At 48.5% G+C, this 23989-nt stretch overlaps 1 protein-coding gene across 1 annotated transcript in view; it reads right to left on the reverse strand.

The window, feature by feature from the left end:
* SPAG17 (sperm associated antigen 17) overlaps positions 1-23989 on the reverse strand; it is a 232801-nt gene that overhangs the window by 62826 nt on the left and 145986 nt on the right. Inside the window, exons 21-22 of the mRNA XM_074983588.1 lie at positions 13456-13567; positions 12631-12768 (exon numbers count right to left, since the gene is read on the reverse strand). Coding sequence (XP_074839689.1) covers positions 12631-12768; positions 13456-13567 — 250 coding nt within the window. The remainder of the gene's footprint in view (positions 1-12630; positions 12769-13455; positions 13568-23989) is intronic.

Genomic DNA, 23989 nt, shown 5'->3' on the forward strand with positions numbered 1-23989 from the left:
GTTTTTGAAAAAAAAGAGCTGCTGAGGGGAGGGGATGTTTGGCTTCCCTGTTCATTATACAGCTTCTGGGCACAGTCTGTGTTCTCAACTGGCCCTCCACCCACTCTTCCCTTCATGGAGGGGTGCAATGTTAGAAGGAAGAGGATAGAAAAGGCTAGGGGAAAAGATTTCTTTGCTACACAGAAATTACCAACACAGGGGATGGCAGCAATGCCCCGAAAATCTTAGCCACAGGAGGAGACTTCCCCCTGGTGGCTAGAGTCCAGGTCTTTGTTGGGGCGTGGGGTGGGTTTCAGTGGGGGGCCAGTTGAAGTAGTCCCCCTGTGTGGCAGAAAGGACCCAAAAATCTTAGCTGCCGTGAAAGACTTCCCCCAGTGGCTGCAAGCCCCCAAAATTCTTTTCCACCGTTGGAGCCCTAACCACACGCAAGCCAGGACATGGTGCTGCCTGGCAGCATGGTCAGCACTGCATGGCAGACATGTCCTTCTACTGGGTCAGGGGCTAGTAATGTAATGTTTTTGAGTGCAGGAAAGACCCCAACCATGTGGTGACCAAAAGGGAGAGAAGGAGGGAGTGGGGGCATGCACAAATGTAAACCACTGAGAAGTTTCCTGGCTTCTCATGCAAGCACATCCCCCACAGCAACCTGGCTGCCCATGTGGTGCAGCGGGGCAGCTGCTGGCACCAGGCAGTGCAGAAAAAATACCAAGTGTAGAGACAGAACCGTGAACTCTGTGCTGGAGCTATTTTTAATGGGTAGATGCACTCACAGCACTAATAGCAAAGAAAAAAAGACATTTCTCAGGCTCTCATACAAACTTGAACCCACAGCCACAGGCTTCCTGGTCCCAGTTTGAAATTCACCATCGTCCTGTTACCTAATTCTGGTGCCCCTGGAGAGCAGCGGCCAGAGCGGAGCACTCTGAGTCATTGTGGGTTACATACAGGACACTCTCGGAGGCTAATAAATTCAATTTTGAGATGTGGTGCTTCCACACTGGCCTTTAATCAAACTTTTAAATTCAAAGCCAGCCGGTACCGACAATATTATGATATACTCCCTAAATCGAGCTAATGGTATTTACCCTGGGAACTGGGACACTGAGATTAGATGAGAAACCCAAGGGTGGCTGAGGGAGCAGTATGTGCTCCTCAGCTTCCTGGGTTCCTCAGTAATCTCTCTGGAGCCCCATCCAGGGCCCACACATGACTACTTTTTCTAAGGATGCACTGATCAGACAAGGTTGGGCATTCCATTGGCACTTGCTTCCACAGGGCCCAGGGGGGTGCTCAACCTTTTCTCTGCTTCTTCCTGCCCTCACCTCTGAGTGCACCCCACTCCTGCTCCTCCCTCTCCATGCCAGTGTCTCTTACCTTCCATGAAACAGCTGATTGCAGTAGTTGAGATGCCATGCAAAATGTATCAAGAGATGGGTGGAGAAGCTGCAAATTAGGCAAACTAGAAATGTGAGTCCCAGTGCTATTGCAACAGGGTTAGTTCCATGATGGCAGAGAAGTAAGATGGGTGGGAATATCTTTTATTGTATTAACTTCTCTTGGTGAGACAGGCAAACTTTTGAGCTACACAGAGCATATCTCTCTCACAAACAGAAATACACCCTTTCCCTCTGAAAACACGGGCGTAAGATTTAAAGTGAAATTGGGCAAACTGCCTGTTAATCCAAGCAAGCCAAACCACCTGAAATTATAAACTATACGTTATTTTCCTTGGAGATGAAATACGCCAGGAATAATCTGTCTTTTACTCCAGATTAAAAGATGCATCTTTGTTTGCCTCATGAGTCAAATCTACATCTTTCTGTATGTCGAAAGCATCTCTTGTTCTATTATAAATTCTAAATGATGTGAAATGATTATGTATATTCAAAGGATATATAGAGCATGTCCTCCAAATGTAGAAGAGATTTTGTTTGCTTTCATTGGACATTATTGTTGCATGCTGGAAGTAATAGTAATTGTCTATCAAAAGGAAGAAGAAACGTTAAAATATACAAACCAGGGCATAGCTTTGGGCTACTAAAGAGCTATTCCTTAAAAGGGGAGATCCCATTAAAAGTCAATAATATAGTTAATCCTTGAATCGAATTTTAAAAAGCTGCTCGTAAGAAAAGGATTAAGGACATTTGTTACACACAAATGCCATCTACTGGATACCAATGGAAGCAACAAAGAAACTGAGAACTAAAATATCAAAACAAAAAGCAGTCAAGTAGCACTTTAAAGACTAGCAAAATAGTTTATTAGGTGATGAGCTTTCGTGGGACAGACCCACTTCTTCAGACCATAGCCAGACCAGAACAGACTCAATATTTGAGGCACAGAGAAGCTATGGTCTGAAGAAGTGGGTCTGTCCCACGAAAGCTCATCACCTAATAAACTATTTTGCTAGTCTTTAAAGTGCTACTTGACTGCTTTTTGATTTGATAGTGTATAGACTAGCACAGCTTCCTCTTTGTTACTGAGAACTAAAATGGAGCACTCACTTGGCATGGATCCAATAGGAATATGTGGTTGGCTCCCTCAAATGAGCCCTGAAATTAGGGTATATAAACAAAGGTATATAAACCATGTGATGAAAAGAATGGACTGAACCCAACATAAGAAAGTGCAACCATCCAATGCCCAGCTGAATCTATACTCTAGCAAGAGTTCACATAACTACATTTTAGACTCTAACTCCTTTAAAAGTCCAAACGAGACCGAAAATAATTACTTTAAACAATTGCTTTCAATATTCTAAACTTGTCCCTTTTGGACCAATCTGTTCAAACTTACCACTCACACTCTTCCAAGTGTCTCAAACATAAGTGCATTCTTGGGAGTATGATAAATGTGTTAGGTACTAAAGAATTGAAAACTGATAATCATAAATAAATGCAATAAGAAATACTGATAATTTGCCTTGTTTTTTGAGATAACTGCTAAGCCTCAAATTTAATTTGTGATAACTGCTTGTGAGAATGTAATGGGTGTGTAGTACATATAACTGATTTCTTCTACATATGTTTGCGAACTGTTTATTCTGGATGAATTAACATATCATTGATTGGGCAAGAATAAGCAAGTGACCTGATTTGAGAAATACTGTTTGTTAAAAAATTTGACCTGCCAAGAATTGAGTGTATACCAAGCTAATATTCTCTAGATTCAATAAAAAAGGGTTATCTGATTTGATTCTTCTATCTATTAGTAAATCTAGTTTGTTAGGGCTCAGTTTTAAAATCTAACTGGCAACATAGCAAGCCCACAAATGGATCCCCTCTCAACCTTTCAACTCCTAGCTATACAGGATGTCAATTAGGAACTTACTTATTCTGTTCTCAGAAAAGATATTGAATCATAAATAAGGTCTAGGGCCATAGAGTGAAAAATAAGTAGAAAACAAGATACTGAATAGCTGCTCACTAAATGAACATTGTTCATCTTGTACACTGAATGAGGCAGTAGTAACCTCAATTCTGCAATCCCCTAATTTATCAGTGTTTATTAATGTTCTGAGGAATGTTCTTTTAACCTATTTATGCGTCTGTAATAAATATATAAAGTGAATGTGTACATACTGGTATTGTCATTAACCAAATGTATGAACTGAAAAATAAAAAAAAAACAAAAAACGTACCCAAAATATCTTATATAGGCTTTCCCATGCTTTCTAATAATCACTGGATCAATCAGATCTATAAAGTAATGGTGCTGCGTGGGACAGTTCCTTGGTTTCATCGGTGTGAGTTGAAATATACGTAACTGACACCCACAGGCATTGTCTAGAGTTGTGGCAGTATGTAGGTTACATGTAGCCACATGCCACTGTGAAAAGCAGGCTGCATCAACACTGCATTGTGTAGCTACACACAGCAGTGAAAAGCCCAGAGCATGGTGCTGTTGGAACCTTTCCTCATTATTTCCCCACTGCCAGAGCCTTTCTCACACTGCTGGAATCTTTCAGTGCGGCTGGGAAAGGTTCCTGCAGCAAGATGCCACACTGACAGCAAGTGGAGCTGTGCAGGGTATATACCCTAAGGTTCTGACATGTCTATATTCTACTTACCAAAGCAGTGCCTCTCTGTTTACATAGATACTTATAGCCATGTTAGTTGGGTGTGTACAGTCTGTACTCTGCACAGCGTCATAAGAGTAGACATACCTTTAAATTTGTGCTCTGGCCCCATCTGGTGGAGGATGCACCACATATAAAGTTAATAAGCTTGCTATAGGCTTGACTAACAGATTAGGGCATTTTAGCTCAAGCAGTAGAGGCTTCCCTTTTCCTTTCTGTCACCTACCCCTGTTTCCTAAAAGAAAACACTGCTTATCAGTTACTCCTTTATTTTTTGTACTTCTAAAATACCCTACAGCGGGTGGTGCACCAGTTAAGGACTACGGCTATCTTTACACTAGAGCATAAAGTCAATTTTAAGGCACTTAGCTCAATTTAACAATGTGACTGTCTTAACTGCAAATACCATTAGGTCGATTTTAAGGGGCACTAAGATCAACTTTCTTGCCCTTTCCCTCTGATGTGGTGTAATGCCAGGTTTGAATTTAAAAGGTCAAATTAATACTAGTATGGAAACAGCTTTATTTTAAATCAATGTTATTGGCCTTCAGAGGTGTCCCAAAGGTATCCCACAATGTCTCACAGGTGTCCGTTCTAGCTGCTTTCATCTTCGCTGCTCTCCAGGTGCACAGGAAGTAGGTAACAGGAAGCCCAGGAATTTGAATTCATTTTTTTTCTGACCAGTGTGGATAGGACACCTAGGAGAACATCAGGAGCCAGCCATTGCATCTAGCCATCATAATTTCTCAGGGTTCTTCTAATCTGATTTCTCAGGGTCACAAAAGAGCTCCAGCATGGAGTCATAAAGAGGTCCTGGATCTCATTTCTTTGTGGGGTGAAGAATCTGTACTGACTATGAATCAGCAAATAAAATGTGGACATTTATGACAAGATTTTGAGGGGCATGATTGAAAAAGGGTACACCCAGGATGCTCAGCAATGCTGGCTCAAAATAAAGGAGCTCAGGCAGAGTTATCATGAAATGAGAGGAGCCAACAAGACATTTGGGTCATCTCCCAAGAGGTGTCACTACTATGAGCAGCTCCACGCCATTCTTGGTAGCATGGACACCTGAGGAGACCGTCCTCTGGTCTCCAGTGAGAGTTCAGAGGGTGAGCAGGAATTTGAGGCATATGATGAGGAGGAAGCCAACAGTCAGCAGGCACCCAAGGAAGCGGATTGTACCAGCCAGGAGCTCTTTGTCACCCTGGAGTCAGTCTCCTCACTGACACGTGACACTCCAGGGTCCAGCAGTGCTGAAGAGGGCTCTTCTGGTGAGCATATTTTTTTTTAATTCTACATGGGGGTTGCGGCTGGGTTGGGGTATAAGTTTACTTCTGTTCAGCATATTTTTTTAAACTGCTACAAGTAGGTTGCAGGTCAGACGTAGTGTATCTATGCTCCTTAGAACATCTTGTTAATACTTCTGGAGATGGACCACTTACCCTTTTTGGAGATCTGTGTAAAGGTCTCAGCCAAGTACATTTTTATTTTTTGCAGAAGGTTTCTGGGGAGGACTGATTTATTGAGGATTCCACAATGGCACACCTTGCCACACCAGGCAACCAGTAAGTGATCTGGTATCCTGGCACCAGTGTTCTGGTGAATTTTCCAGCCATGTGTTTACACAGCATGAGCACATTTTCTTTTTTCACTCTGTTATTCTTATGGGGCTGATGTCTCTTTTGGCAACTTAGAGGGCGTACAAAAAGTTTCATTAAAGTTTGTCTCCTAACATTATTTAAGGCAGTTTAAATTTCCCAGGATTGCCCTGTTGCATCATGTGGCTGGCCGGCTTTCTGCCTCCCCACTTCTGCACGGCTGGCAGGTTCTCCTGGCCTTCTCCCCTCCCACCACACTACTGGAGGACTCCCCAGCTCCCCACTGTAACCATATGGCTGCAAAGTATTTATGAAGAGCCAACAAGAAGTTTTTTTCTGTGTTTTACTCTTTACAGTGCTTACCACCTCCTTCCATCCCGCCATGCAGCTGACGGGCTTGAACCCCTTCTCCCCCACCACAGGGCTGCCGGGCTATGTGGACCCTGCTCCCAGACACTGGCATGTCCAGCACCAGCTTTCCCTGATTTAAATGGCTTTTCCTCTGCACAGGATTTATGAGGAGCTGCCATGAAAGTTTTTCCCAAACTTTACAGTTTACAGGGCTTTGTTGAATGCCCTCTCCGCCCCGCCGTCCTTAAGCTGCCAAGATTTAACTAAGTCTGCAATGAAATGGTCTGGATAACTAATAGCTTCTGTTCTGAAGAGGTTGATTCACTCTCATCTTTAAGAAATCAAAAGTGGCTGCAGAAAATTAAAGTTGCAGTGATTGTCAAACAGAGACCCACTCATTCTGTGGGTAAGTGCTGTGTGTCACATTTAAAAATTGTATCTAAATTTTGACTTTCACTGTCTTCAAAAGGCAGCGTAAGTGGAGGAGACAAGGTTGCTGTGATGAGGTGAAAGAAAAAGATCCAAACAGGACTTCATCCTGCAGCAACATGAAAAGGCCGACAGGGAGCGACCCAAAGCTGCTGCTGACTGAAAGTGGACGCAGCAGTGCCAACAAAGCATGAGGCACTGACAAAAACACATGCTCCAGTCCAGGAACCCAGGAATCGGCAGAGCTCCTGATGACTGTTAGGGAGCAAACTGACATCCTGCATTCCATGATAGAGCTGCAGAGAGACACCCACGACAGGACTCATTATGCAGCCTCATCCTGTTGCCTGGCCTTCCCTTGATATGGCTCTTGCCCTCCTGGCTGGGGCCCTGAACATGGGGTGGGGAAGGCAGAAGCTAAGGACAGTCTTGCACCCCATACCAGGACCTCTCCACAGTGCAAAAGGCTCACTTTCCACCACATGTGATAACAGGATTCCCTTCTTTTTCATACCCCTTAACTCTTCCCCCAAATAAAAAGAATGCTTTGTGAAAATCACAGCATCATTTATTGGTTCAAACGGGGTGGGGTGCAGTTGGAGGTGCTTTCATAAAGGTCAAGCACACATCACTGTGGGAGATGAGGATGGCATCACAATAGTAAAACGCAGCAGATTCATGAGGCTGTCTGCTCATTCATAAAGCTGTATTTCAAAACCTCCCTGATTGTCATTGCTTCTGCATGTGCATTGCTGAATACCCTTGGGTCTGGCTGCGCATAAGCACTGCCAAGGGTATCTGCCTCTGCAATCCATGCTGGCATGAAATTTTCCCCCTTGGATTTGCAAATGTTATGGAGAATATAGCATGCTGAAAGCACAGGGTGTGGGGGTTGGGATGTTGGTTTGGTAAAGGTCCAAATGGGTTAGAGGGCACATGAATCTGGCTTTTAAATGGGCACATTCCACCACCATGCTACACTTGCTCAGCCTGTAGTTGAAGCGCTCCTAGTTGTCCAAGGTGCTGGTGTATGGCTTCATGAGCCAAGGAAACAGACGGTAAGCAAGGTTGCCCAGTAACAATAAAGGCATCTCCACACTGACAATCTTGATTTTCTGGTCTGGGAAGAAAGTCCCATCCTGGAGCTTTCTGTACAGACCTGAATTTCTAAATATGTGTGCATCATGCACCTTTTCCAACCATCCCACGCAGATGTCAGGGAAACAATCTTTGTGATCTGTCAATGCCTGCAACACCACTGAGAAGTATCCCTTGCAGTTTATGTAGAAGCCAGGTGGTGCAGGGCCAGGATGGGGAGGTGCTTTCCATCTATCGCCCCACTGAAGTTAGGAAACCTCATGGCAGGAAAGCCATCTAATATGTGCTGGACATTTCCTAGGTTCACAGTCTTCTGCATGAGACGGTCACAGATTGCATTGGCTGCTTGCACCACTGTGCCTCCCACTGTATATCTGCTCACTCCAAATTGATCTTCCACTGACCAGTAGCTGTCAGACATTGCAAACTTGCACAGAGCAACTGCCACTTGCTTGTCAACTGTCAAAGCAGGTCTCATTCTGGTAGTGCTGCGCTTCAGGGTGGCGGACAGAAAATCAACTTGTTCCATGGAAGTGGCCTTTCACATGCAGAAGTTCTGCAGCCACTGTTGGTCATCCCAGGCCTCCAAAATGATGTGATCCCACCAGTGTGAGCTGGTTTCACATCTCCAGAACTGGTGCTCCACTGCAAGCAATGTATGGAGAGCAGCCAGCATCTCTGCATTCCTGATCTCCAGTTCTCCAATATCATCATCCAAATCATCCTCATCCACCTCAACCGCTCACTAGCTTTGTCTAATTAAATACTGCATGACACTTCGGGAAATGGTTGTAAAACACTGTGCCACAGCTATAAGCTGTTCAGGATCCATGCTAACACCATTCAGCGGCATGAGCCAGGGCAGGCTTTGGGAAGCATTTACGGCACATTTTTTGCCATAACCCACTGGCACAAAAATCCAGAAGGCAGTGGGGCAACAGGCGCTGTGGAATAGGTACCCAGAATGCATTGCTGTTGCAGTGGAATGTGGCTAAGGCACTGGAGGCACCTTATGTTGACTTTCTAGACATTTGTGGACACTCATCTTCGACTTTATAAAATCTAGTGGTAAAATGTCGATTTCAATAAATTTGACTTTATTTTGTAGTTTAGACATAGCCTCAGAGCCATGGATAGAGTGCAGAGAGCCATGTGGATAGACTGCAAAGAACCAGGAATTACATATTTTTATCTATCTGTCTATCTATCTAGCTACAGATATAGATAGATAGACAGATAGACAGATAGATATGTGTCTCAATGCCCTTCTGGTCCCCCAGATCCAGGCACCTCCAGCCCTCTGCTCTAACCCAGTTTCCCTTCCCTCTTCCAGAACCAGGCACCCCCTGTTCCCCCACCTGAACCAATGCCCTCCCCCTCCCCCAGATCCAGGTACCCCCCATCCCCCACTCAAACTCAAGGCTGGCAACTCATTGGAGCTGCTGCCACTGCCACCATGCACTTCTCCCACCAAGCTCTGGGGTGCATGTGCAGAGTGGTGAACGACACTCCTGTTGTGCGCCTCCAAGCAGGACCTGCATTTAACTGCTCAAAGAGCTGCTTCTGCTTGTGGCTCAAGAGCTGTGGGTTGGCCACACCTGTCTTACAGATCATAGTTATTTATTAGTTCACACACCTGGCCACTAGGTGGAGGCACTAAATGCAAAAAATCCACGGTCCATTGGTTGTGCAACCATGCTCCCCACAAGAGTGGAACAAGGAAATCACATTTTGGGATCACAAGTGCCCTAGCAGCATGCTACATTCAGATACTATCACAGATTTATAGACTTCTGCATGGTTTTATTTGCACAGCTATATGAGCAACACAGACCAAAAAAGAAATATAAAAGTTCTTATGGCCCCCGATCACGACGCTTCTCCAGATATGTCCTCTTCTAACCCATTACTCTTTTCCCTACTGTCCTTCTCTCTGCCTAATGCTTTTATTTTCCCTTCAAACCTCTACCAGAGTCTCTACCCTTTAGTTCCTCATTGTCTGTTGACACAATCTCTGCCTCCTTTCTCCACCACCCTGACACAGAAACTATAGTCTGTATTACAGTTACACAACATCTTAGAATCAGAGAACACTAGAACTGGAAGGGACCTCAAGAGGTCATCAAATCCAGTTCCCTGCCCTCTCGGCAGGACCAAACACCATCTAGACCATCCCCGACAGGTGTCTATCTAATCTGCTCTTAAGTATCTCCATCAACGGAGATTCCACAACCTCCCTAGGTAACTTATTTCAGTATTTAATCACCCTGACAGTTAGAAAATTTTTCCTAATGTCTAATCTAAACCTCCCTTGCTGCAGTTTAAGCCCATTGCTCCTTGTCCCATCCTCAGAGGCCAAGGAGAACAATTTTTCTCCCTCCTCCTTGTAACCCTCTTTGAGGTACCTGAAAACTGCTATTCCCTCCAAGTCTTCTCTTTTCTAAACTAAACAAGCCCAGTTTTTTCAGTCTTCCCTCATAGCTCATCTTCTCTAGAGCTTTAATCATTCTTATTGCTCTTCTCTGGATCTTCTTCAATTTCTCCACATTCTTCTTGAAATGTAGTGCCCAGAACGGCACACAATACTACAATTGAGACGTAGTGAGTGCTGAGTTGAGTGGAACAATGACTTCTCATACCTTGCTTTCAACGCTCCTGTTAATGCATCCCAAAATCATGTTTGCTTTTTTTGTAACAGGATTATACTGTTGACTCATATTTAGCTTGTGGTCCACTATGACCCCTAAATCCCTTTCTGCAGTACTCCTTCCAAGACAGTTGCTTCCCATTCTATATGTATGAAGCGGATTGTTTCTTCCTCAGTGGAGTACTTTGCATTTATCCTTACTACATTTCATCATGTTTACCTCAGAGCATTTCTCCAGTTTTTCCAGATCATTTTGAATTATGAGCCTAACCTCCAAAGCAGCTGCAACCCCTCCCAGCTTGGTATCATCTGCAAGCTTAATAAGTGTACTCTCTATGCCAATATCTAAATAGTTGATGACGATATTGAATAGAATTGGACCCAAACAAATCCCTGTGGAACCCCACTTGTTATGCCCTTCCAGCATGACTGCGAACCATTAATAACTACTCTGTGAGAATGGTTATCCAGCCAGTTCTGCACCCACCTTATAGTGGCCCCATCTAAGTTGTATATGCTTAATTTATTGATAAGAAGACCGTGAGAGACCATTTCAAATGCCTGCTGTTGTGCAGAACAAACTGCATGGTGATCAAGCCAGCCAACTGGCCATGTGCTCAGTTATGCTCAGATCTTCAAGTGTGCCAGAGCACTGACCTGCTGAACACCTGAGCAGGTGAAGGTAAAGATGCTGCAGGCCTACTTTGTGTTCCCTGACTCCTAGAACAGCCAGGGACGCTTCAGCCTGTAAGAAAAATTAAGGCTGCTCTATTTTAGGCCAGTTTGTAATGCCCCGCTAACGGCTGTTACACCAGTAAGGAGCACTCCCTACAGCTTCTTTGGGCTCCAGATAGGACGTAGTGTAGGCATGCATCAGGCCAATGCAATTTCAAGTAAAGTACTAGGCAGAATAATAGCTACAACGTATCACATTCATTCTAACAAAACAAAGCAGCATAAATGTAGCACTTTAAAGACTAACAAAATGATTTATTCGGTGATGAGCTTTCATGGGACAGAATAAATCACAAAATAAATAATTTTGTTAGTCTTTAAAGTGCTACATTTCTGCTACTTTGTTTTGCTGGCGTACAGACTAAAACAGCTCTCTCTATGTTACTATTCCACATTCATTCTACTTATGCTGTTGCACTGGATAGCCGTGTCTACACGTGCACGCTACTTCGAAGTAGCAGCACTAACTTCGAAATAGCGCCCGTCACGGCTACACGTGTTGGGTGCTATTTCGATGTTAACATCAACGTTAGGCGGCGAGACGTCGAAGCTGCTAACCCCATGAGGGGATGGGAATAGCGCCCTACCTCGACGTTCAACATCGAAGTAGGGACCGTGTAGTCATTGCACGTCCCGCAACTTCGAAATAGTGGGGTCCGCCATGGCGGCCATCAGCTGAGGGGTTGAGAGACGCTCTCTCTCCAGCCCCTGCGGGGCTCTATGGTCACTGTGGGCAGCAGCCCTTAGCTCAGGGCTTCTGGCTGCTGCTGCTGCAGCTGGGGATCCATGCTGCATGCACAGGGTCTGCAACCAGTTGTCGGCTCTGTGGATCTTGTGTTGTTTAGTGCAACTGTGTCTGGGAGGGGCCCTTTAAGGGAGCGGCTTGCTGTTGAGTCTGCCCTGTGACCCTGTCTGCAGCTGTGCCTGGCACCCTTATTTCGATGTGTGCTACTTTGGCGTGTAGACATTCCCTCGCAGCGCCTATTTCAATGTGGTGCTGTGCAACGTCAATGTTGAACATCGACGTTGCCAGCCCTGGAGGACATGTAGACTTTATCCATCGAAATAGCCTATTTCAATGTCGCCACATCAAAATAGGCTACTTCGATGTAGGCTTCATGTGTAGACGTAGCCAATAAGTGGCATTGAGAGCAATAAATTATTCAGCATCTTACAGAAAGTAAAACTAGACATTCACTCTGGGTTTGATTTCGTTCCAGTCTTCTCAGACAACATCCAATAAAGTGAGCCAATGTCTACACTAGGGGATAAGTTTGAATTAAGACACACAACTCCAGCTACATTAACTGCGTAGCTGGAGTCGATGTACCTTGATTCAAACTTTGGTGCAGTCTCTGCAGTGGGAGATCAACTGAGAACAGTATCAGAGTTGATGGGAACGCCCTCAATGTTCAATTTAGCACATCCCTACCAGACATGCTTAACTGAACCCCTGAAGATTGACCTCCGGAACGTCAATACGTGGGTAAGTATAGACATGCCATGAATTCATCCTGCCATTCTTCAGTAGAGCACATTTATCTATTTTCATTAAACTGACTTTATTTTCCTGGTATTATAAACAGAAATCAAAATAATTCTTTCATTACTTGCTACTCCTCTTGCCTTGCATCTAATTACTGGACTATCTTAGATGGTTACTCTTATAACAAAGATGGTGACCCACTGACCTGACTCACTCTGTTGTCCTTCCAAAGAGTTGCTCATTTCTTCTCCCTCATGTTCTATCAAACTTTTCTTGGGGTCTGTGATATGAATGAAGAAACTGTGGTGATCCTTTACCACCTTTGCTTTTACCAAAGTTGCCCCTGAAAACAAGCAAATACAAACCATTTGTAAATGACTAGCTATTGTGCCTGCACTTGCAGATTAATAATGCCAACAAGTCCAAAAGAGAAATTAGGTAAGTCAAATTGCTTAGTAGGAATAGTAGTACAAAATAAAAACCAGGAAAATTTAAACTGAATATCAGAAATACCTTACTCACAGTCACAACTATTAGGATGTGAAATACTCTTGCAAAGGAGGTTGTAGAAGCCCCATTTCTTGGGACATTTAAATGGGAGAAATTACTGGAGCATGTAAGATAGGGCACAGTCATGACCTGTCGTTAATGGATGGACTAAACGGGACCCACCTGGTCTCCATTTCTAAATGTTCACATTCTCTGGCTATCCAACAATTGTTAAAAATATAACAAAGTATCAACATTATGATAACACAGAAATACAATGCAATCAGAAACTATTCTCCAGGCTGCATAAGAAATCACTAATTTAATACAGAGATGTGAAAAGAACATTATTATAACTGAGAATAGTCAGAATTCTGACACTGAATAGGGATGATCTAATCAGTTTTACAAGCATAACAGCAATACAAGTTCTCAACAGCCTTTAACTGATGTCCTGCTTGACAAATATTGTTTTCATTTGCACATCCAGCTCATCAATCAATAATAAAATGGAATGAAATACAAAGGAAGGAATAGTCACCTTTTTCAAATGTTATCTTTTCTACTTGGATCTGTCCTCCATCAGTGGGGAAAAGATATTGACTGGTACCTGAAACTTGAATGAGATCCTCCCCCAGGTTGTAGCCAAGAAACTGGAAAAAGAAATTCCAGACTGTGTGGATTGAAAGGCATAAGACATGAAGGAAGCAGATGACAGATAAGCAAGACTGCTGTTTTCTGTTATTTTGTTCAGCCATTAAAAGTTATTATGCAATGATTAACATATAGATTTGTTAGATCGTGGCATAGGAAATAGCAGATTGCTGACACTGATACTACTTTTAAATGACTTTAACAAACTGTTGGGAAAATTATTCTCTATTATACCTTGCACAACCCTCTTATTATTAATAGGGGTGTCTGGTTTCAAGGGAAAACAGAATTTGGCCCTATATGAACATATAAAATCTCTTCTTCACTGATATGCAACCATCCCTGTGGTTCAGGTATGATGGATAGGTTGTTTGCTCATCACGGAACAGGAAGGAAAGAGAAATTCTGGCCAAGCACATGGAGGATATGTCTACACTAGCATTCCTCTTTCAAAAGAGGCATGTAAATGAGGGAAACTGAAAATGCAAATGAGGTGCATATTTACATATCTGACACCTCATTTGCATATTCTTTCGAAAAAAGAAAAGCAGTGTAGATGTGGCTCTTTTGAAAGTAATTGCCATCTTAAAAGAACCCTTTTTCCTAAAAACAGAAAAAAATTGGAAGAAGTGTTCTTTCAAAGATGGGGATTACTTTCGAAAGAACCATGTCTACACTACTTTTCCTCTTTCGAAAGACGCTCTTTTGAAAGAATATGCAAATGAGATGTCAGATATGTAAATCTGTGCTGTATTTGCATTTTCAATTCCCCTCATTTGCATGCCTCTTTCGAAAGAGCATAGACACAGCTGGAGAGAAACTGTTGTTATGATGGAGAGAGCTACAGAAACTTTAATATCCACATGAAGACGACAGGACTTTTGTTTTCAAGATCTTATCCAAAATATCTATGAATACAAAATGGCATGGAGTGTGACTTATCTACAGTAGCAGGTCTGCATTGTGTTACGAGGATTTCAGACAATGGCTGCAGAAGACCGTTAGCACCTGATACTTAGGATATGTCTACACAACACAGTAAACTTGAGTCTGCCTGACTCGCATCTATGAATTCAATGTTTCTAAGCTCACACTTCAGCACCCATGCTGCACTGGAAACCCAGGCTTCATGAATGCGCTAACATATCCATATTCCATGACACAGACTAAAGTCAGACCTTTAGCTTCTTTGTATCTAATGCCATTATTTTCTAGGATTCCTAGCACCCTCAGTAGTTGTTGATGCTCCATAGTTTTGTTCATGGATGCTTATGGAAGAACTTGTTTTTTCATCCTGTGAGAGCTGAATCAAAGTTTTTTGTGCAGTAAACCATTTTGTGTCTGTCCTCTGCCCGCAGATGATCAGCATTTCTCCTACTCAGTTTTTCAGTCCTATTTCAGAAATAAGGCAGATAATCTCCAAAATGGTGGACATCTGAACAGCAGTTTTTGACCTCCAAAGGCACCTCTCAAGGGCAACTATGGAAGTGTAAGCCATGGCTCAGGCAATGCTGTTCAAGCATGTTGCATCAGCTGTACATTCTACATATGTAGTCTGTTGCTTGCAGAACAGAGTCACAAAACAGACGGGAGGGGTCACATTGCCATGCGCTCCTGGGATGACCAGTAGTAGTTATACTGCTTTTGCATGAAGTTTTTTTCTGGAAGAGGAAGTTACTCACCCTGTGCAGTAATGATGATTCTTCAAGATGGGTGCCCTTGTGGGTGCTCCACTCTGGGTGTCAGTGCGTAATTGTGCAAGCACTTGGAAATTTTTCCACAGCCATAGTTTTCCTGCACCATACACGTGCAGTAGCTCCTTCTTGTGTTATCTGGTGTGCACATGGCCTGGGCTCCTCTGCTCCTTCTCTATCTGACAAATAGAGCAGGATGCTCCAAAGCAGAGGAAGGAGGGAGGGAAGTGGAGCACCCCTGGGGACACACATCTGGAAGAACCATTGTTACTGCATAAAGTGAGTAAGTTCCTCTTCAAATAGTGTCCCCTTGGGTCCTTCCCTCTAGGTGCCTAGCAAGCACTAGTCACAGAGTGGAGGTGGGTTTGGAGCTCAGTCACTACTACAGTAGACAACACAGTTTGGCCACTTGAATAGTAGTGATGGTAGAAAAGAGAGAGTAGTGCTGCACAAATGTGTTACTGGAGCCGTGTCTACACGTGCACGGTACTTCGAAGTAGCGGCACTAACTTCGAAATAGCGCCCGTCACGGCTACATGCGTTGGGCGCTATTTCGAAGTTAACTTCGACGTTAGGCGGCGAGACGTCGAAGTCGCTAACCCCATGAGGGGATAGGAATAGCGCCCTACTTTGACGTTCAACGTCGAAGTAGGGACCGTGTAGTCGTTGCGCGTCCCGCAACGTCGAAATTGCCGGGTCCTCCATGGTGGCCATCAGCTGAGGGGTTGAGAGACGCTCTCTCCAGCCCCTCAGCTCAAAGGTGGCCGCATGGAGCGGCCCCTTAAAGGTCCCCTCCCCCTCCCTTCCTGTGCAGGAAGCTGAGGGAACGTGCAGGCGGCAGCCCAGACATGCGGCCAGCCTGCACATCCCTCAGCCACCCACCCAGCTGCGATGGCTGCCTGGCAGCACCCCCAGCGCCCCCAGGGGACCCCCCACAAGGGGAGCCAGGGCAGCCAGCCCAGCCAGAAGGGCAGCCAGGCTGGCAAGCGGCAGCGGGGCCCCTCCTGGATGGAGGCCAAGCTGCGGGACCTGCTGGGGCTCTGGAGCGAGGAGGAGGTGCTCCAGGTAATGGGGAGCAAGAGGTGGAACGCGGATGCGTTCGCTCGGCTGGCCGACGGCCTGGCTGCCCGGGGTCACCCTGCCCGCACTCCTGATCACGTCAGGAGTAAGGTGAAGGAGCTGCGGCAGGGTTACTCCCGGGCCCGGGATGTGGCCAGCCGATCTGGGGCCGCCCCCGTCACTTGCCCCTTTTACAGGGAGCTCAGGGACATCCTGGGCCCCCAGCACACCTCCTCCCCTCCGGCCACCCTTGATACTTTGGCCGACGAGCCCCAGCAGGCCCTGCAGCCAGAGTCCGCCCCGGAGGTAAGCCCCGCACCCCGGGGGCCCCCCCCAGAGCCCACCCCCGGGACATCGCGGCAGGAGGAGGAGGAGGAGGAGGAGGAGGGGGGCTCCTCCTCCACAGAATCCGGGCTGCAGATCCTCCTCCTGCCATCCCGGAGCAGCAGCCGGGCCTCCGCCCCCCGGGGATCTCCGGACTGTGGGAGTGGACCGACAGGTATGTACCCTCCTCTGGTGTACAACCCTGGGCTTGAGGGGCGGGGGGTAATAGATATGTGTCCAGGGCCCCCCACATGCTCACATGGCCATGGCCCCAAGGACAGCAGGGCCATGGCCCTCACAGCAGTGCATCAGCCCCTGCCCCCCGCCCACCCCGCACGACAGTGCCATGCCCCATCCCCGGGGCAGGGGGGAGCAGAACCTCGAGGGGCCCCCGGGAGGAGGGGGTGAGACACCCCACAGAAGCAGCAGCAGCAACAGCAGCAGCAGCAGGATGTGATGGAGTGGGGGGAGTGCAAAAGGGAGACGCAGGCTACATATGAGCAACAAGAACCGAATAGCTCCCAGGGGCAAAGGATGATCCTGGGGCAACAGCTGGCAGGTGACACCTCTGCCCTGAACAAAGAGGAGGGAGGAGCCGAGCTGGCTTGGAACTGGGGGGGGGGAGGGTGGGGGCCACAGGTAGAGGCTAGGGGAAGGGAGAGCTGGAAGGCAGCCAGCCCGAGGAGGGGGAAAGCTGCATCCCAGAGGGGCACCCCTTGGGGTCTTCTCCCCACGACGGGTTGGAAGGACTGTCTCTTCCGACAGCTGGTGCTGTCACTCCTGGGAGAAACTGGGCATCTTTGGCCTAAGAAACCTCTCCTGCTGTCAGACCCTGAGGAGTGAAGTGAGAGTCACTCCCACCAGGGGACGGGGTGCAGTGCAGGGGGACCCCTGAACTCCATCCATCACAGCAGCATCTCCTGGGGACGGGGATGGGGAACCTGCAGCACAGGGCTGGGGGGACAAAGGCCATGGCTTGGGGCCCACACTAACGCCTGTCTCCATTCTTCTTCCCCCACTCCTCTCCTGTGTCCCGCACCTGCACCATCAGAAGGACCGGAAGAGAGCGCCGGCGAGGCCTCAGTTGTCCCGGAGAGCCCTCCGGGACCATCGCTCCAGGCCAGCCCCTCGGCCGAGGACCGACCGAACCCACGGCAGGCTAGACGGCGGACCCCGCGCCACCACCAGCCGACGGCGACGGACCCCCAGCTGCTGGCCATCCACCGACGGCAGCTAGAGGTCGCGGAGCAGCACCTGCAGCTGCAGGAGCGGGCGCTGGCCTGGCGCCAAGAGGCATGGGGGGCCTACATGGAGACTTTCAACCGCCTGGTGGACTACCTGGCCCCCCATGCCATGCCGGCCGCCGCAGCGCCCAACGTGCCTGCTCCACCAGCTGCACCACCAGCTGCTCCGCCCGTCGCCGTCCCGTCCGCCGTTGCCCCGCCACCCACCGCCGAGGGCCGGAGCGCCGAGGGACCCCTGGAGCCAGCTGAGACTCGCCGGGCATATCTTCCGGTCTGGCCCGCCCCCAGCCAGCCCTGGACAGGGCTGCGGCCGCGGCGGGGCTCCTGGCCGCCCACGCCCAGTGCCGGACTTTAGGGGCGAGGGGCCCGGGACGTGGACCCCCCCTTGTATATAGTTTCAACTTATTATTTTGTGCCCCCCGTTTGCCCCGTCCCCCCCATGTAAATAGTTCTCCCCTTTATCCTCCCTGGTTTTCTTTTTATTAATGAGGACACTTTTTTCTTACTATTGTTTTATTTGTACATATTACTTTGGTTCCACATGTTGTATATAGTTTGTTCTTGTTTTATATATTTATAGTTAAAAAAAAAAGTTCTCAAAGAAAAAGCAGTTGAAGTTCAGCCACAAGTGCGTGCTGTCATTTGTCCAGGAAAAGTGGGAGGGGGGTGCGGTTGGGTGCTCCATGGTGTGGGCGTTGGGGCAGGAGTGTGGTGGAGGAAGGGGCGGGCAGTGGGGGGCCTGGCAGAGTTCACCCCGTGGCCTCATCATCGAAGTGGGCCCACAGGGCCTCCTGGACCCAGGTCCCTTCGGGGTCCACCTGCCGACTGGGGGCAGCGGGTGGCTGCATGTCGGCCCTGCCGGCCTCCACAGCCCAGCCCTGGAAAAAGGCCTCCCCCTTGCTCTCCACCAAATTGTGCAGGGCGCAGCAGGCACCCACAATCAGGGGGATGTTGTTGGGGCCCGCATCCAGGCGGGTCAGGAGACATCTCCAGCGTCCTTTCAGGCGGCCAAATGAGCGCTCCACCACCTGGTGCGCGTGGTTCAGGCGCTCGTTGAAGCGCTTCTGGCTAGCGGAGAGATGGCCCGTGTACGGGTGCATGAGCCAGGGCCGGAGGGGGTATGCCGCATCTGTGATGATGCAGAGGGGCATGGTGGTGTCCCCCAGAGGGATCTCCCGCTGGGGCATGTAGGTCCCCGCCTCCAGCCGGCGGCACAGGCCCGAGTTCCGGAAAATCTGGGAGTCGTGGGTGCTGCCAGGCCAGCCCACATAAATGTCCTGGAAACGTCCCTGGCTGTCCACCAAGGCCTGGGGGACCACAGAATGGTAGCCCTTGCGATTCAGGTATCGTCCTCCACTGTGATGCGGGGCGCGGATGGGGATGTAAGTCCCATCCAGAGCCCCGAAGCAGTTGGGGAAGCCCAGGGTGGCAAAGGCTGTGATGGTGGCATCTGGGTCCCCCAGCCTCACGAGCCTGTGCAGGAGCATGGCGTTGATGGCACGCACAACCTGCAGAGAAAGCACATGGGACAGCACCAATGAGGGGTGAGCAGGGTGTGCGTGGCCCTGCCCTGCCCTGCCCTCCCCCACCCTCCCCTCCTCTGCCCTGCTCTGCCCTCCCCCACCCTCCCCTCCCCTCCTTTGCCCTGCCCTGACCTCCCCTCCCCTCTCCTGCCCTCCTCTACCCGGGCCCCCCTCCCCTGCCCTGCCCTCCCACCGTGTGTTCTCTTACCTCCATGAGGACAGCCCCGACGTTGGCCTTGCCGACACCAAACTGCTGTCCCACAGATCGGTAGCTGTCGGGAGTGGCCAACTTCCAGACAGCGATGCCGACCCGTTTCTCCACTGGGAGGGCACGCCGCATGGCGGTGTCCTGGTGCCTGAGTGCGGGGGTGAGCCACTGGCACAGCTCCATAAATGTCTCCTGGCTCATTCTGAAGTTCCTGAGCCAGCGGTCGTCGTTCCACTCCCCAAGCACCAGCCGCTCCCACCAGTCGGTGCTGGTGGGGTAGCTCCACAGCCGCCGGCGTGTGAGGCGGGGGTGGGGGTGGGGTGCTGCAGGGTTGGGGGTTGAGCCCTGCTGCCCTGGGGGCAGCTCCTTCTCCGGTGTAGCAAGGAGGTGCTCAGCTGCCTCCCTCATGGCATGGAGCAGGGCAAGCCCTGCTACTGCCGGGAGGGCTGGGTGGACCTCTGGCTGCTGCTGCTGCTGCTGCTGCTGCTGGGGGTCCATGACTGCGGCGCCCGGGGTCTGTGTGCCTATGGCTCCTCAGACCACGTGCTGTGCAGGCTGAGTGTGTCTGGGAGGGGCCCTTTAAGGGAGCGGCTAGCTGTTGCCCGGGAAGTGCTAGTCCGCCCTGTGACCCTGTCTGCACCTGTGCCTGGCATCCCTATTTCGATGTGTGCTACTTTGGCGTGTAGATGTTCCCTCGCTGCGCCTATTTCGATGTTGGGCTGCGCAACGTCGAAGCTGAACATCAACGTTGCCAGCCCTGGAGGACGTGTAGATGTTATTCATCGAAATAACCTATTTTGAAATAAGCTATTTCGATGTAGGCTTCACGTGTAGACGTAGCCTGGAAGACCAAGTAGTTGCCTTGCAAATGTCAATGAGGGGTATGTTCTTGAGAAAGGCATTAGTAGAAAACATGGCCCGGGGTTGAGTGGGAGGTGATGGCACCTGGCAGTTCCCTACAATGGAGTGCATAATAGGTGTAGATGCTGGTAGAAATCCACTGGGAGAGTTGTTGGGATGAGACAGGCAGGCCTTTAGACTGCTCTGCGAAAGGTAGGGAAATTCTGGGAGATTTGTGCCATGGCTATGTACGGTCAATGTAGAAGGCCAGTGCCAGGCAGACCTCCAAGGTGCATCACGCCACATGTGCAGGGTTGGAGTGTGGCTTTGGGACAAACGCTGGTACATGAATAGGTTTGTTAATGTGTAATGGTGAGGGAACCTTGGGGAGAAACTTCGGACGAAGTCGGAGAGTAACTATCCTTGGTAAAGACTGTGTATGGGGTCTCAGCCATCAGGGCAGCGAGCTCCCTGACTCGCCTAGCCAACATACTGGCCACAAGAAATGAGACTTTTGCAGCCAAGTGAAGCCAGGAGCATGTCACCAGGGGGTTTGAAAGGCAGTTTCATAAGGCACTGCAGTACATAATTGAGGTCCCAAATGTGGATCGGAGGGTGAACTGATGGGAAGGCATTTTGGAGGCCTGTCAGAAAAAGTTTCGTAATGGGATGGGCAAGGCATAAGAATCCATTCTCTGCTTGGTGAAATGCCTCCAAAGTCATGGCATGCACCCAGACAGTGCTAAGGCTCAGGCCTGACTCACACAGGTGCAGTAAATAGTTTAAGAAATAGGCAAGGGTGCAGTGTTAGCAGGGATTGAATGATGGGTATTCATCCAATAAGAGAACCATCACCATTTGTAGAAGTAGGATTTATGCATAGACTGTTGTCTAGTATTGACAAGAATTCTGTTCACCCCTTCAGAGTAGGTGGTTTCAGCATTTTGGAGCCATGAAGGAGCCGCACGTGGAGATGAAGCTTGGAAGGATTGAAGTGAAGCATGCAGCCAAAGTCCCGTGACAAAAAGTTGTGGTAAGGAGGAAATGGATAAGGAGCCACTACTGACATTTGAAAGAGGTAAAGTTTCCAGGTTTATCTTTGCCATACTGGGGCCACCAAGATGAGGTAGGCCCAGTCCTGCCCAACATTGAGTAGCAGCTTGTGGATTAAAGGAATGGGAGGGAATGCATAAAGCAGAGGTGCGTTCCACATGATGGCAAAGGCATCCCCAAGGGAGTGTTTCCCGAGTTCCACTCTGAAACAGTACTGATGGCATTTTCTGTTGATCCTGGTTGTGAATAGATCTATATGTGGCTGGCCCCAAAAATGAAATACTTGGCTGAGGGCAGCTGTACTGATTTCTCATTTGTGTTGGTTGGTGAATGATTGTCTGAGGGTATCGGCCATCACATTTAGGACTCCAGGGAGGCACATGGCAATGGGGTGACCTGATGCCAGATGCACCATGTCCACATTTTTATGGCTTCCACGTTTAAGGATGGGTAGTGGACTCCCACTCGACGATTGATGTAATACATGCAGGTGGTGGTGTCAGTGAGAATATTGACCAACCTGTGAGTGAGAAACTGCTGGAAATGCTTGCAGGAGTAGCGGACTGCCTGGAGCTCCAGAAGGTTGACATGAAGCATTTGTTCCATGAATGACCACTTGCATTGCACTGTGTGAGGAACTAAATGTATCCTGCAACCCAGCAGGGAGGTGTACATGGCCAGAGTGATGGACAGTGGTGGCTGGCGAAAGTGCACGGTGGTGAGTACATTGCTCAGGCACGTCCACAATTGAAGAGGCAAGAACATGTGGTAGGATGTCCCCCATCTTTGAAAGTGGGTCCTGGCCAGGGCATAGCAAGAGGCTAGCTACGACTGAAGGCAGCACACATGGAGTCTGGCCAGCCTGACCACTTGGCTGGTAGTGGCCATATGTCCCAATAACTTGAGGCAGGTGTGCACTGTACTGGTGGGTGATAGACGCACTACCTGAATGAGATTGCACATGGTGTGAAACCGCTGGACAGGAAGAGTAGCCATGGCAGTGACAGTGTTTATGTGTGCTCCTATGAACTCCAGGGACTGAGTGGCTTGAAGCGTAGATGTCTTGTAGTTGATGTGGAAACCCAGACTGAGCAGGAGCTGCAAGGTGGTGTATACCATGTGTTGGGCTTGAGGGAACAATGGGCCCTTCAAAAGGCAGTTGTCCAGACAGGGGAAGATAATGACCCCTTGTCGTTGAAGGTAGATGGCCACAACTACCAGAATTTTGGAAAACACCCTTGGTGCCAATACAGTGGCTGAAGGGGGAGGGACAGCTTAGAGGTTTGAGCATCAGCCTGCTAAACCCAGGGTTGTGAGCTCAATCCTTGAGAAAGCCAGGGGTCTGTACCAAATAGATTTTTTTTTCCTAAAAGAGGGATGGTGCTTGATCCCGTGAAGGAGGCAGGGAACTTGACTCAATGATTTCCTGAGATGCCTTCCAGTTCTATGTGATGTGTATGTGTTTCCCACCATGAAGTGGAGGAAGCATCTGTGAGCTGGATGGATGGAGATATGAAAATATGCATCTTGTAGGTTGAGAGCTGAGAGCCAATTGTTCTTGTCCAGGGTCAGAATAATGGTAGTGAGAGTCACCATCCTGAAACAATTGTACAAGATATATTTGTTGAGCCTCCTGAGGTCTAAGATTGGTCTTAACCACCCAAAGCAGAAGACTGCTAGGTGAGTAAACCTTTTGGCCCATAATGTCTCATTTCTTGCTGGGCAGAGGTCAAGCAAAATAACCTAATCTAATTACAGACTGTGTCCACACAAGGGAGTTGGGATGCGGGTCTGTTAATAGGAACTCAGTGTCCTTAGATGCCACAAAATACTTTTTGTCCACTTGCTTGCTGGTAGGGGCAAAGGACACTGGGGTATGCCAGAGCACTGAAGCTGTGTCCATTATGGCCTCGTCCATTGGTAAGGCCACCCTGGATGAAGAAGGGGGTTGCACAGTGAACAGAAGCCGGTATTGTTTTATGGGCACCTTCTGCGTGTCCTTGTCCCATGCCTGTGTCACCTGTCAGAAGAGGTTCTGGATGGACCTGGCATCATCCACAGGAGGGGGTGATAAGGGGAGCACTGTACCATCTGGCGAGGAGGAAGCAGGGTGCAGGGGGATCCCTTTTCTTCTGCTTTGGTGCTGAGGTGCAAGGACAGTTGGTACGGTGAAGTGGATGGCCGCAGCGATGGCGGGCAAGTTTCCGATGCACTGGATGGTGCAGACTGGGCATGTAAGCATGAAGACTGGGTATGCCACAAGGGCAACTCTTGCTCTGGATGAGAGTAATAATGAGTAAGCCACAGTGGCCGAAGAGGCAGGTACAGCATGGTGGATAGTACATCTTGCCACCCAGAATGTGCTGGACTGGAGTGCTGTGAAGGGAATACAGTTGGGCACTCAGAGCCATGTCTACGGGTGTCAGGGGCGTGGTGCCGGAAGCGCATGATGATGCCGAGTGATGGAAGAGGCATT

Source organism: Carettochelys insculpta, chromosome 1 (genome assembly GCF_033958435.1).
Source record: "Carettochelys insculpta isolate YL-2023 chromosome 1, ASM3395843v1, whole genome shotgun sequence".
In the NCBI taxonomy this organism is placed as follows: Eukaryota; Metazoa; Chordata; order Testudines; family Carettochelyidae; genus Carettochelys; species Carettochelys insculpta.